This window comes from Gymnodraco acuticeps, unplaced genomic scaffold (assembly GCF_902827175.1).
Source record: "Gymnodraco acuticeps unplaced genomic scaffold, fGymAcu1.1, whole genome shotgun sequence".
In the NCBI taxonomy this organism is placed as follows: Eukaryota; Metazoa; Chordata; class Actinopteri; order Perciformes; family Bathydraconidae; genus Gymnodraco; species Gymnodraco acuticeps.
In genome coordinates, this window is record NW_022990889.1 from 1,651,807 (window position 1) to 1,665,696 (window position 13,890).

The window sequence follows — 13,890 nt, forward strand, 5'->3', positions numbered from 1 at the left end:
TAAAACAAGCATGCACAGATTTTAACACTGAATAAAGGCTAATTTATCTCCAAACCAGTGCTGGAATTGGGCCGGTACTCACCGGTACGCAGTACCGGCACTTCTGGTTCTGACCCATGGAGTACCGGCACTTCTTGCTCAGTACCGGCATGCTGGTGGTACTCCGGTACTCATGCACCGTGCCAGTACTCAACACTCTCCCGCCGTTCTTATTATACATCCATATATATATATATATATATATATACAGCCGCCCGGTACTCAGTAGATGCGTCATGAGGTGCCGAACGGACATTCTCATCGCTCTAACCGCTGGAGTTTCACAGCGGCTGTCAGCTGTTTACTCCTGTCATTGAAACAGAACGTGCTGGAGAGGGGGCGGGGCTTATCTTCTCCATGTAAATACTGTGGTGGAAACGACTATGTCAAAATTAACCTATTTGACCGTGATTTAATAGTAATACACGTTTCAAAATAATAATAATAATGCCGAAGTAACAACATACTGAAAACTGTTAGTAAAACCATGTTTTAATGCTTTACAATTTACATACCTAGATGCACGTGTGTTGTGTTTATGCAGTGCAACTCCCACCCAGTGGGTGGCTATGTAGAGTGATAGAACAGAGCAGGCACGCCCCCGAGAGAAGGAAAGCAAGTCACGTCACAAATTAGCATTTCTAAAATGTTAGTGTGGATTAATAAAAGTGCAAAAAGACAGCGGTTGTCGCCGGAAGAAACTTCAAATACAGAGAATGCTGTGCCTGTGTTGGAAATTGTGTCTGATGGGGAGCTTTCTTTGGTTGATCCTCCTGCTCCAAGTTCTAGTGCATTAGCATTAGCACTAGCTCCGCCGCCTCCTCCAGAGCCTCTAACTTTAGCTGCTGCTGGCGCAACTGCCACCACCAACACCGGGCAAAGCGATGCACCTGACTGCTGGACAACGGACCAGGTGCAATATTTTTGCAAGACCAATGCATGGCTCCTTCTTAAAGATAAGAAGCTAGGATGTCGGATATGCAGAGATGTCAAATCTTTGGGAATACACACTGGACAAGGACTGAAACTGTCAACTGAATGGGGTGAGTGTGCAGTGTCTCATTTCGGTGTTGACAAGGGCAAACAACAAGCTAGCCTGAGAAAAAAAAACCAAAGAACATAAAGAATCACAAGCCCATGTAAAAGCTGCTGACATCCTTACATCTGCTTCACGTGAAACTATTCAACATCAAGTGCAGTCTATGCATAAATCTGAATTAGACACCACTATCAGAGTTTTTCGAACGGCATATAAAATTGGCAAACATAGCCGGCCATTCACAGACATGCCAATTGATTTGAATGTACAGAAACTGAATGGGCTGAACGTGGGCAGGGTTTTGCACTCCAATAAAACCTGTGGCGAAATCATCGACCACATAGCTCATGAGCTGAAGAAAAAAATGGCAAAAGACATTACAGAAAACCAAAGAAAACTCTGTGTTTTGGTCGATGAATCTACCACTATTAGTGGTAAAACGGTGCTTGTTGTGTGTCTACGCTCAGCATTAGCTGATGCTGAGCCCGAAACGTTTTTTTGGGAGCTGATCGAGTTGGATGGAACAACGGCTGATGACATCACAAAGGCGTTAATGGAGTGTCTTGGAAGAGATTTTAACAAGGACTTTTTAGGTCAGTGTTTCGTTTCTTTTGCATGTGATGGGGCTTCAGTCATGCTAGGGAAGAGAACAGGCGTTGCTACCCAGTTGTGTAGTAAATTCCCAAGCCTGTTTGTGTGGCACTGCTCCAATCATCGTCTAGAGCTGGCAGTTGGGGATGTGGTCAAGGAGGTCTCAGGGCTCAATCATTTCCAGATCTTTTTTGACAAACTCTATTCCTTGTTCCATGCCTCCCCCAAAAATCAGAGGCAGTTAGCGCAGTGTGCGCAAGCAGTCGGACAGCGTCTCCTGGTGATAGGGCGTGTTTTGTCCATCCGCTGGGTGGCTTCAAGTGAAAGGAGCGTCAGAGCAGTCTGGGAAAACTACCGAGTGCTTCTTGATCACTTCACAAATGCTGCAAACGACACGAGCAGGGATTCCAGAGACAGAGCAAAGTACAAGGGCCTGGATGATGTGCTCACATCTGCAACGTTTGTCAGCAATCTGGGACTGATGTACGATGCGCTCACAGAGCTCAGCGACCTCTCTCGGCAACTCCAAAAAAGAGAGATGACACTGCCTACAGCAGATAGGCTCTTAACTCGAGAAATACGAGTTTTTGAATCCATGGTCACCATGCCTGGCCCACACATGACTACAGTTCATACAGCTCTAGCTGAGAAGTCCTTCAAGGGTGTTGCCCTGCGTGAGAATGGCAGGCTTGTACAGATTCATGCAGGTCAGTTTTTCCGCAGTATGGTAGAGAATCTGAGACACAGAATGACTTCCACAACCTCCTCTCATGTCAGCACAAGAGAAATCCCATTACATGGCCGGGAGGCCCGGGACAATCAGCTAATCCAGGACATGAAGTTATCCATCCTGGAAGTTGGCCTGAAGAGGAGTTAGACGTACAGTATGGGGACGTAGAGGTGCTACGTTTGTGCGAAGTGCTGAAAGTGGACAGAAGAGAGACTGTTCAGGGCTTTCGCGAATACAAGGAAACCAGGGTATCCCGTACACCTGCTGCCATGGAGCCTCTACTGAAAGCAGTCCGAACCATCGCTGTCTCCACTAGTGAGTGTGAGCGGGCATTCAGCTGCATGAACGATATCCTTACTGCAAAAAGGAATGCTCTCTCTGTCAGCCGACTGTCCAGCCTGGTTTTCATTAAATGTAATGGACCATCACTAGGACAGTTAAATCCGGAACAGTATGTGAGGTCCTGGCTGGCAAAGGGAAGGAGAAGTGCTGATGAAAGAGCCTGTCCAGCTCCAGCCCCTGATACTGATGTCCCCAAGGCCTTCTGGAGCCTTTTCTAACAATGTGAAGTATATTGCAAAGCAGCTCACCCAGTGAGAAGACTTTTGGCATAATGTGCCGATTTGTACAGATCCTGGAGATAGAAGGACTTCAGACCAACCAGGGAGTTATCTGATCAGCTTGGTGTTCAATGTAACTCTTTACCATGGCTCAGACTTTGTTACTTGCAGTTACAGTTTCTCATTTTAGATTGTGCAAATTTTGCATTTGTTTTTACATGTTCTTTGTTCATGCTCTTTATCATTTTTCTGAGTTGGAAAGTTAGATTGCATCATAGTTTACTTTATACATATTTGTATTCTTCAGTGGTGAAGTATATTGCAAAGCAGCTCAGCCATGTGAGAAGACTTTTGGCACTTTTTCGTTTTTCGTTTTCTGAGTTGGAAAGTTAGATTGCATTCAAAATGTACAGAAATACTTAATTTTGTTAAAGCTTTTTATAAAAAATGCTTCTGACCAGAGCTTTGTTTCCTTGTCATTAATGTTGAACACCACCAGAGGGGCTCTCACCTCAAAAGGTCTCTGCTTCATGTGTCTTCAGCAGAAGATCTAGACTTTGATTGCTATATTTTCAGTTAATATTGACCTTACTGAGCTTTAGCCATATCCGCTGCCTATCATAAAAAATGTTAAGTACAGTGAACCTTTCTAAAATATACAGTAGTAAAGAGACAAACCCACCAGCATTATAGTAGCCAAATTCTTGTTTGTGGGCTGTATATATAAAATTGACTTGAAAAAGTTGCTGATTTTAGAGTACTGGCACCTTTTTCATTCCAATTCAAGCACTGCTCCAAACCACACAATATTAACTGCAAAATTGTGTATCACAGTCTTAATTTGTCTTTTTAAATCAAAAGGTGTTTACAGTGACTGTTTTTATCATCTAGTTTGCATTGTTTTTACTCAATACATATTGTGAATTGTATTATTTAATTGTTTTTATTATTTTTCTTGATATTATTATTACATTTTTTTACCTCATCTTGTAAAATTTCAAACAGCGATGCCATTAAACGTAGATTAACCATGGTAACCAGAGGTATGAGAAGTACTCAGATCTAGTATTTAAGTGAAAGTACAAGTACCAAAGTGTAGGAATACTCTATTTATTACAAGTAAAAGTCCTGCATTGAAAAGGTTACTTAAGTAAAAGTACAAAGGTATTAGCACCAAAATATACTTAAAGTACCAAAAGTAAAAGTAGGCTACTCATTATTCAAATCGGTCCATTTCAGAATAATATATCATATTGGTGCAGCTAACTTTAAATACTTTGCATACTGCAGGGTAGCTTGTGAATTTACTCCAGGTGTAGCTAAAGTCTGATTGAAGTGTTCTTTATATTTCCAAATCTGAAAAGTAACTAAAGATAATAAATACATGTTATGGAGTAAAAGTACACAATTTACCTAAGAATTGGAGTAGAGTATAAGTATTCATCAGCAATACATTTGAATAATAACTCAAGTAGAACAGGTCTCTAAAAATAGTACTTAAGCACAGTACTTAAGGGTAATGTGCTTAAGTAGGCTACTTTAACACTGCTGGTAACCAAGTAACCAATAACGCTCTGGTCCGTCTACCATACACGTTCGGCTTTGGTCCGTTTGCTAAGCTGTCCGTAGTGAAACAAGAAGGTTTTTCTCAACTGCTAGTGTCGCCCAAACCTACCGTGAAACTAGCTTACTCTCAACGTGGAAGAAGTTTATAAATCCACATTACCTACTGGAGTTTAAATCGGCAACGTTAGACGAACCGCTGTTGCCGACGTTGTTTATAGAGAGGCGAAGTCCCTCCCCTTCCGAAAGCCTCCATGGGACCCCGGAAGCGGGAAATTATACATTGAAGTCAATGGAGAGAGAAAGGTTATCTTTTGATCCCGTTTGAATTGTGCCACGAATGACACATATGATGTTTGTCAATTTAAAAGAACATTTTGCAAGTCAAAAAAATAAAAATGTGTCGTAAAACTGTGAAGTTACACATTTTTTCGTGTGAAACCGCTCAGTGAACTACAGGTCTCTCGTCTCGCACAATACGCGTCACCAACATAAAGATGGCCGTCACGTTAGCACATTTCACCACATTCTTTCAGAATGAGAATAAAAGTATTTTACGAGGTGAAAATCACTACAAGTCTGGGCACGTTGAGAGCTGTACCTATATGAAAGGGGAGTTAGTCGGTTCTGTAAGAGCCAGCATGCGGGACCGGCTTTACAAGGTTTCGGTGAGTAATATGAGTGCAATGTGTAACGTTAATGTCAGCTAGCTAACATTAGCTAACAAGGTACACTAACGTGTTTTGTTTTTAGCAACTAGTTTTCTCCTTAAGAACTTCGTGGTCTCTGTGTATGCTGTGGATAACATTAGTGTTCACAAGAACAAGGTACACTCCCGTGTTTTGTTTTAGTTGCTCTTCAGATTGAAGCGGCCAGTTTTATATCGACTATACTGTATGTGTGATCTCCTTTTTCTCGTTGTGTCATTTGAGTTTATTTGCTGTGTGTAGATTCAAGGATTTTGGTTATCTAGGCACAGCTGTGTGTGACTCCCTCTGGTACACCGGTATGTGTTTTCCTAATGTAGAGAGCATTGATTAATTAATAAACTACACACTGAGTCTAGATCCTGACCAAATCCTTTTTTATTGTTGATCAAATGTTTTTCAAAAACGTATTCATACACATTTAGAAAAATACAATGTACAATCACAACCAATACAACACAAATTACAAAAAATACAGAAAAACAAACAATAACAACAGACAAGAGGACAAAACTATGGAAAAATAAACCCTCCCACCCCCAGATCCGGACCATCCTTGTATTATTGCTCATTCAATCTATTATAGCATGCTAACAAATGGTACTTACTTTATTTTTACAGATCTGCATGGGAGACGATGGCGCGATGCAGAGCGCTGTCTGTGATTGTGCACAGGAGATGTACAAATGCAGCCACGCTGCAGCATTGGCAATATTTGCCATGTGGCAGATCAGCTCCACAGATGTTGAGTGCCAGTGGAGGAAGCCTGGCACTTAAAAAGTAGTCCAGCCGGTGTCTCAACTTTACCAACAGCGAGAGGAGACATACAACCCACTGGCCAGAGACATCGCCAACTGTCAACTGGGGGGTTGTAAACGAGGCCGAAGGGGTGAAGCTTTTGTGGAGGCCTATCAAGTGACAGTGTTCGAATCGAGTCTGGTCTCTTTGTGAGTGAGTCGGGTGTTCTGGGAGCATCACCCGATGGACTTGTGCAGCCATCTGCCCTGCTGGAGGTGAAGTGTCCACACAGCCAGAGGAACATGACCATCACGGAGGCAGTCCAGTTACCATCCTTCTGTCTCCGTGAGGAGGGTGGGTCATATATTCTCAAGGAGAATCACCCATACTGGCACCAGGTCCAAGGGCAGCTGCACATCACAGACCGGAGTCTCTGCTACTTTGTTGTGTGGACCACAAAGGAGGCGATCATCATCCCCATCCCCAAAGACCCTGCATGGCATGGAAATCTCCTCCTCCTGGAACAATTCTACACCCAGCATATGCTCCCTGTGTTGGCCAGTAGAGAGGAGGACATTTCAATAAACATACTCTTAACACCCTCGGACTCTGCGTTGTGTTTCGTATGTGTGATGGGGTGTTATGCAGAGGGGAGGAAAACAGGACACAGCAGATTGGGATTGTGGTGGAGATGCTGAGCAGTTATTTAATTGTTGCATGTAATTATTATTATACTGCGTGCTTCTTAGTTATTCCATCTTTTGCTGTAACATGGATCTGTATGTAACTCTATATTTACTTGTTATCTACCACACTTCCTTCTACATCATACACCATCATTATACATGATGGTGTATATAGGATATATATATTTGTATACATATCTGTAAATTGTATAATTTTATTTAAACGTCTTTTTTGATCTCTCAAACTGAGTAAGATTGACAATAAAGTTGACTTTGAAAAATATATATATTCTTTATGAAAATAGTTGACTGTTGTCAAATGAAACGTTGGACTGAACTACAACTACGCCTTTAAATCTCTACGGACTGTTTTTCAGTGGGATGGCAAGTTCCTATCTTTAAACATTTATTAGTTTTTTCTCAGAACAGATTTGATTTTCTGAAGTTAATTTAACTTTGCCGACCATGTAAGGTCATCATTAAAAGGTACAATCAATTTGTTTAGGGTTGACTAAAATAATGAAAAACATTCATTTGGATAATTTACTGACAGAATAAGAAACTCAATGATGCTCTACTCACCTGTTCCCTTTTTATAAAGTGAAACAGTTGAAACGATAGATTTTAGTAAACTTAAAACAACCTTCTCCAAAAGCTATCAAGGAATATACCGAATACTTGTTTTAGAACTTTATTACATATTTTTATATAAATAGTTGAATGATCCATAATTGACAGAAGCTTGTGTTTACACTGACCTGTTACTCATATATTAATGTCTTTGTAACTTCAGTAAACCACTACCTCACTAATTTCTTTCATTCATCACGGTTCAGTAAACTAAGTGATACATGAACCAGTTTAATCATTATAATAACGTAGGATTGCAACTCTTTGAAAATGTATGTGGCTCTTAAAAGAGCTGTTGTGTTTGGGTGTGCTGGTCTCAGGTCAGTCTAAGCCCTCTCTCCGCGGATGCGGCGGGCCAGCTGGATGTCCTTGGGCATGATGGGGACCCTCTTTGCTTGGTTCATCTTACTGGGGGGCAGCTACATGGATGTCGGTGCAGTCCACAATCATTGCGCAGTTGAAGGCAGAATGAATTTATTATTGACTCCGAATGAAGCACAACTTCATGTCATACAATACAATGACTTTATTTGTAATTGTGTAAAAAAATATGAGCATTGATTAGCAAGCAGGACCTGCAGGAACAGAGAATGGTGATGGAGCTGGGAAGAGAGAAGAATAAAGAAAACAGATCAACTTTATTATCGGATATTAAAAATTCAATTTCAAAACAAGTTGCCGCTCCTACAGTTTTCTAGTATGTAAAGATGATTTCACATGACCTATGCAAAATATCACACTCAATACATGTGTGTCTCTGGGGGGTGCATTGTGCCTTTGATGTATATAAATAATATATCATAACCAAATACTATTACGTACAGTGGAAATCAGGTTGCCAGAGCAGGTCAGTGTGCATGTTCCTCAACGTCTCAGCAGTTACAGGTGAGGTAAAGAAAATAAAAGAGAAAAAGGTCAGTAACAACACTTTAAAGTAACAACACTTTGAATAATTATCTCTTCTAACAATTTTCTCTCAATAAGCACACAACGACTGTCTTTCCAACAAACAGATTGTCATCACAATGAAACACGTCCAGAAGAATGACATGCAAAGCTCCATGCCTGCCTTCGACTCTCCCTGAACTGCTTCCTTAGCACCCGGTGGAGGGCGCAGAAGGCTACTCTTCAAATGTTTCACGAAATACTTACCATCATGTTTGGTTACTGTTTAACATTTTGGTTTACTTCATGTAATAAAATAATAACTTCATGGTAAGGCTACTAAAAATGACAAGGCTAAGTAATGTAATGCTAACTAACGTGCTCGCTACTCGTCGCTACTAGCTAGGTAGCTAACTTGACTATGTTCCATGCACAACATGTATATTACCTGATATGTCTGATCCAGCGACTCCTGGTCCTTTCATCAGACGGGAATCGATAGAAGGAGCAAGTGGTATGATCACTTTTATGACTACAACCTGGTACAAAGCACACAGGCATCTTGTAAAAGTGAATTTATTTTTAGCGATCTATAATTTATTGGAGGGAATAAATCAGTTATGAGATCTTCTTCTTCTTTCGCTTTAATTACGAGTCTTATTATAAATCACCGAGCATGCCTGTGACATCACTTACGCGACCCAGAATGGGATTTGGGATTTGTAGTCTTTGTAGTAGCGTATTTTTCATAGTCTTATATTTCAGCAGTTTTACGACAAAATGTGACTTTTTTGACATGGAAATGATTGTTTAAGATTGACAAACATCATATGTGTAGTTCGTGGCACAATTCAAACGGGATCAAAAGATACGTGTTCTCTCTCCATTGAATTCAATGTACATTTTTCGCTTCCGGGGTCCCATGGTCCGGAAGTAGATGGGCGTGACTTCGCCTCTCCATAGTGAGCACGAAGAATTCCCATTATACGGTAGCAAGAAATTGACGCTTTACGTCTTTGAACGAGGGTGCGACTCAGCTAGAACAAGCTGTTCTACTAAGATTTATCAATGGACGCGGTTGTGCAGTTTACCAGCCAAAGTCAAGGAAGGGACCGTATATTCAGGTAAGTCGTGTAACATGTGTGTGGCCTAGTCTTTAGTATTCCATGTTGTATAGATCAATAGAAAAGTTAGTTGAGGTTGTAAACATGACAAGTGCAGTCTAGACTGACCGTCAACTTTCTCTTTTCTCACTGTCTACTTTATTTATTTCAGAGCAACTCAATATGCATGTGCACTGTCGGTTTATTTACTTCGGAACAACTCCGAAAGAAAGGACCTTGTGGCGAAACTCAAAAGTCTGGAAACCAACATGAGCGCTGGAAGAAAACGTGAGTATAAGTTACTGTAACTGAGGAGTGGTCTCTTAGGAGCTTACAGTAGTGACAGTTTGTTCATTACCGAAAACCCCAATTGTCCCCCCCCCCCCAAACTAAACCGGCAGGAGGTTTACATTCACATAACTGGATTGTGACCCTTGAGCCCAGTGTAAAACCTTCTCATAGTTTGTTTAGTTTCATCAACATCAGACATGTTGTAGCGTTCAATACAAAACAAGGTAGAACTGCGCGTTTTCACTTTTGATGATAGATTTTTGCTTGCTAAACGTTTGAGAAACTAATGGTCAATGAATAATGTTGTTTATTCATTTTAATTTGTCGATAACAAAATCCTTACTCTGTCACAACCTGCAATTATAACTCACATTTTTCAATACACCAAACTCTGTCTCAATGAAGTCAGTTTATTTCTTCCTACATATCCAGTTTTGTAGACTTATATGCACAAATGCAGGAAAATAAGGCCATCCATCATCAAAGCTTTTTCTTCCCATCCAATTTTAGTCCCTATGTCTTTGTCCTGCTGATTTTGTTTATCAACCCAAATATTTGGGTATCAAGGTTGTGATAAACTGTGGACTGCCCACACGACAGGGACCGAGTTGCAGCCAATATAAACTATAGTCGTTGGACTATCTCAAGCTTTCATAAAGCCCAGTCTATTGTCAATAATAAATAATATAAGCTCATGTTTTTTACGAAAACACTTGAGACAGCACCCTGTGTTCCAGGACATACTACAGAGCTTATTTCAGACAATGTTTTCTAAGAACCATTGAATGTCTGATGTTAAAATACACGAACCTCTATCTGCTGTCTTTTGTTTACAATCTCTTAGCACTGGGTTCCCTCCCATGGTCATTAAAACCAGGAACAGGTTGTACAGTTTGAACTTTGTGTTCAATGAAAGTTCGTGGAAGATTGTAAAATAACTTGAAATGTCAGCAAAATGTGACATTCTAAACGATGACAATGAATAATGATTGTATGATGATTGATCGTGTATTTTCAGCTGCAAACTAAATGTTAGTAGGATGATAGAAAAACTAAAATTAGTAACATGCACGATTTATATTGTTATAGAAAAAAAACATCTGCCTCGTAATTATTAACCTAAGGGGCAATTTTAAGACCTTCACCCTTGGCACACTTGTGTTTGGAATCAGTGGTGTAAGAGGTGAGAGTAAAAAGGACATTGTAGATGTTCCCCGAATGGCATGGTGAATACACAACACGGTAATCTCCCTGTTTAGCAGAGGCCATAAGTCACCCAGGTTCATGTGAAGCAGTACACTTTTACCCTGAACATATATATTTTATTAGTTACTTAATAACATTTTGATAGTGTTATAGTGAAGGTATTTGGTATTTCAGGGGAGGGATGCCGACGTCTGCTTTAAAACACTGCAGGAAAACCTCCATACATTATGCCACTATCAAAACTGTAGAATAGTATTACACTTTGAAACGGCAACTGCCAACATATTGACAATGTTGCCAAGACACATTGTAAAGTTGTTCAATCTGAACATTGAAGGACATTTGACATACTTGTGTGTCTACTTATTTGTAGAATGTTTTACAGCTACAACTATGCCTTAATTATCTTCTTCCAGCACATAAACAAACGGTATACAACACATTTTTAGAGATATCTGAAGAAGTGTTTCAGGGTCACATTTGTCCGTGCTTTGCAAAAAGGCAGTACAAATTGCAATGGCAATTGTATTAGTTTAATACTTTCGGAAATGTTACATTCTGTTTGGTATTGGCTGTTTATTGCTGTGTCAGTCTGTAGCGAGCCCCCTGTGGGATAGATATTGTGTGGGGGACCAGACTTTGTGCTGACACATGGACCTGCACCTCCTGTGTCTGTAACACTGGCAACCCTAAGACTGGCTCTGACAGCTCATCGATTATTATTGAAGGTTTTAAACTTTTACACTGTGTTTTGGATTTATTGAATTTCATTTTGTTATTACAGGAAAACAGACTTTTGTGTCAGTAAAATGTACAGCATTTCTATCAATATTCAGAGGTTCTAGCAGTAGCTTTAATTGGATCATACACACGTCTTTCCATAATTCCTATATCTCTTCAACAACACTTGGCTTCATATTGTTCTTAGTCAATCATGCCTTTCATCAGAGTCAGGCAAGAAACACTATGTCCCTCTCAGGGTCTCTGTTCCTGTTTGACCTATATATCTCCTTTGTTCATCAGAGCTGCAGCCACAGAGCTCCTGCCTCAGTAATAATGAGTGAAGGAGACATGTAGGTGTCATTATTTAAAAACTGAACATGTCAGAGGCTAATGTTGCCAAACATTTTGCTTTCTGAATGGCTCAAAAAGCATCAATCGCAAGGCCAAGCCTGAGCTGGACTAGGTGTCACGCAGTAGGTAAACACTGTGAGTAAGTGTCTATAACCTTTTCCCTCAGGGGGACAAGTTTGATGAAAGACAGTAGTTTGGTTTAAATACAGCTTAACGTAGCTTTACTCAATCCTACCCTCAATAGTCGAGTTGTATTATGAAATGTTGACCTGACATTTCATATTAAATTGATTACTGCTCTAATATGCTTTTTTTTCTTCCTCCTTTGTCAGTGTTCAGGCTGGGGAACACAATAAATTCCATTGAGGCTGCTAAGCGAACCATGCAACTCTCTGACCGAGTGCTGAGCCTCTGCCTTACTGCGGCCAACGCCAACCGCGCCCTCTACTTTATCTGTGACAATGTACTTTGGGCCAGAAATGTCGGTCTTATCCGCGATATCGACAAGGAACGCTGGAGTCTGAATGCCTCTCGATGCTATTTCCTCTCGCTAGTAACAAGTCTGACCAGAGATGTTTATGAAGTCATCCAGTTAATGGCACAGAAAGCAAGAGACAGACACTTTAGACAGAAAATGGAGCTGCATCTCAATGAGAGTCCTGAAGTGGCCGAAGCAGTCATCCCTCAGCTGGATGCGTTTCTCTTTCTGCTGTTAGAGAGCCTGAGATCACATCCTGCTGTTGCCTTGGACATGCTTAAAAATGTATGTGATCTCTTCATTCCCCTTGATAGGTTGGGTATATACCAATTAAACGCAGGAGTGGTAGGATTTTGTGGTTTGTTATCTTCAGTGATTGGGATTGTAACCCTTGCACAGCCCAAGTTAAGACTCAGACCCTGATAAGAAGGGTAGAGTTAATCCTGCTGACTAACTGCAGATAAAAGGATTTATCCTGACAGGATGTAGTGTGTCTACCTGAAGCTGTAATGGTGGACTAACGTAGACCTGGTGCACATTGAGATTAGGGCACAATTTGTAACATTTAAATCAGGCCAGCAGCAACAACTGATGGCATGACTGGATTTGATTTTTTTGTCATGGATTCTTGATTAACAAAATGACTAAACATTGAATGGGGAACTGGTGAAGTTTAAAACTCTGGTATGAAAGGAATACAAATCAAGTTAACATAGAATTAAAAGAGCCAAGGCTTAACTTGTGTGCATTCCTTTCTTCTCCAGCACTGCGTGTAACACCAGTTTTCTTACTACTGTACTTTCAAAAAAGGGCTCTTTACTGATGCACATATCTCTTAGAAAAAGTAAACTGTTTACCACTCTATGTCCACTGTCTTTATCTTTTCTCCATTTGTGATAAGATGCTGCTAAAATGTTTACCTCAATGTGATAGTGATAAACTGCTTCTCGGCCAAACGTGCTTCCAGAGGGGAAAAAGCAGCTGAGAGATTTCAGGGGATAGGATTCTCTCACAGTAGACATCTTGTCTTGTCATTGTAGGAAAAGCACAGAATTACCAATAACACAAACAATGGCTATGTTCTAATTTGTCTTCTGTGAAAAAGTATTTTATCTCACCTGTTAGGACTCAGACAGCAGAATGAATGTCACTCATGACCTGTATGTCAATTTAAAATGTAAATTATTGATATCAATACAATTGGTGTTATATTTGAATGAGTAGAGACACTCGATAATGTGATAACAATAATATTCTTAATATATTGTTTAGTACGCTTGTGTATATATGTTATTAAAATCTTTGATTAAAACAAGTGCGGAGGATAAAGTAGAGACCTCCAACTCCCTCTAGAAAATAGCTAATATTAGACTTCAGTTCTAAAAGCTGCGAGTGAGATTTACAATGACATGAAGTTTGTTTCATTCCAGGGGACCTAATGTTTTTACTGTCACACTTGATTTCAAAGGTTAATAAATACTATAAAAACAGCATTTCTTAAATTGTGCTTTTTGAAAATCTTCATATTTTGTAGAAATGTTAATTAGTGGTGCTTTAAGGGACATTTCAG

General features: G+C 40.2%; 1 protein-coding gene across 1 annotated transcript; it reads left to right on the plus strand.

The window, feature by feature from the left end:
• The first annotated feature begins 4,529 nt into the window (after window positions 1–4,529).
• Window positions 4,530–13,810, plus strand: pex11a (peroxisomal biogenesis factor 11 alpha). Its single transcript, XM_034233560.1, has 4 exons — window positions 4,530–4,747; window positions 9,136–9,292; window positions 9,444–9,559; window positions 12,175–13,810. The coding sequence occupies exons 2-4, from the start codon at window positions 9,237–9,239 to the stop codon at window positions 12,741–12,743; spliced, it is 741 nt and encodes a 246-aa protein (XP_034089451.1). The 5' UTR covers window positions 4,530–4,747; window positions 9,136–9,236; the 3' UTR covers window positions 12,744–13,810.
• The last annotated feature ends 80 nt before the right edge of the window (window positions 13,811–13,890 follow it).

Excerpts from the sequence above, each read along its gene's own strand:
- pex11a (XM_034233560.1), top strand. The coding sequence starts at position 9,237 with ATGGACGCGGTTGTGCAGTTTACCAGCCAAAGTCAAGGAAGGGACCGT. Across the intron at positions 9,293-9,443 it reads GGAAGGGACCGTATATTCAG|AGCAACTCAATATGCATGTG; the intron begins GTAAGTCGTGTA and ends TATTTATTTCAG. Across the intron at positions 9,560-12,174 it reads CATGAGCGCTGGAAGAAAAC|TGTTCAGGCTGGGGAACACA; the intron begins GTGAGTATAAGT and ends CTCCTTTGTCAG.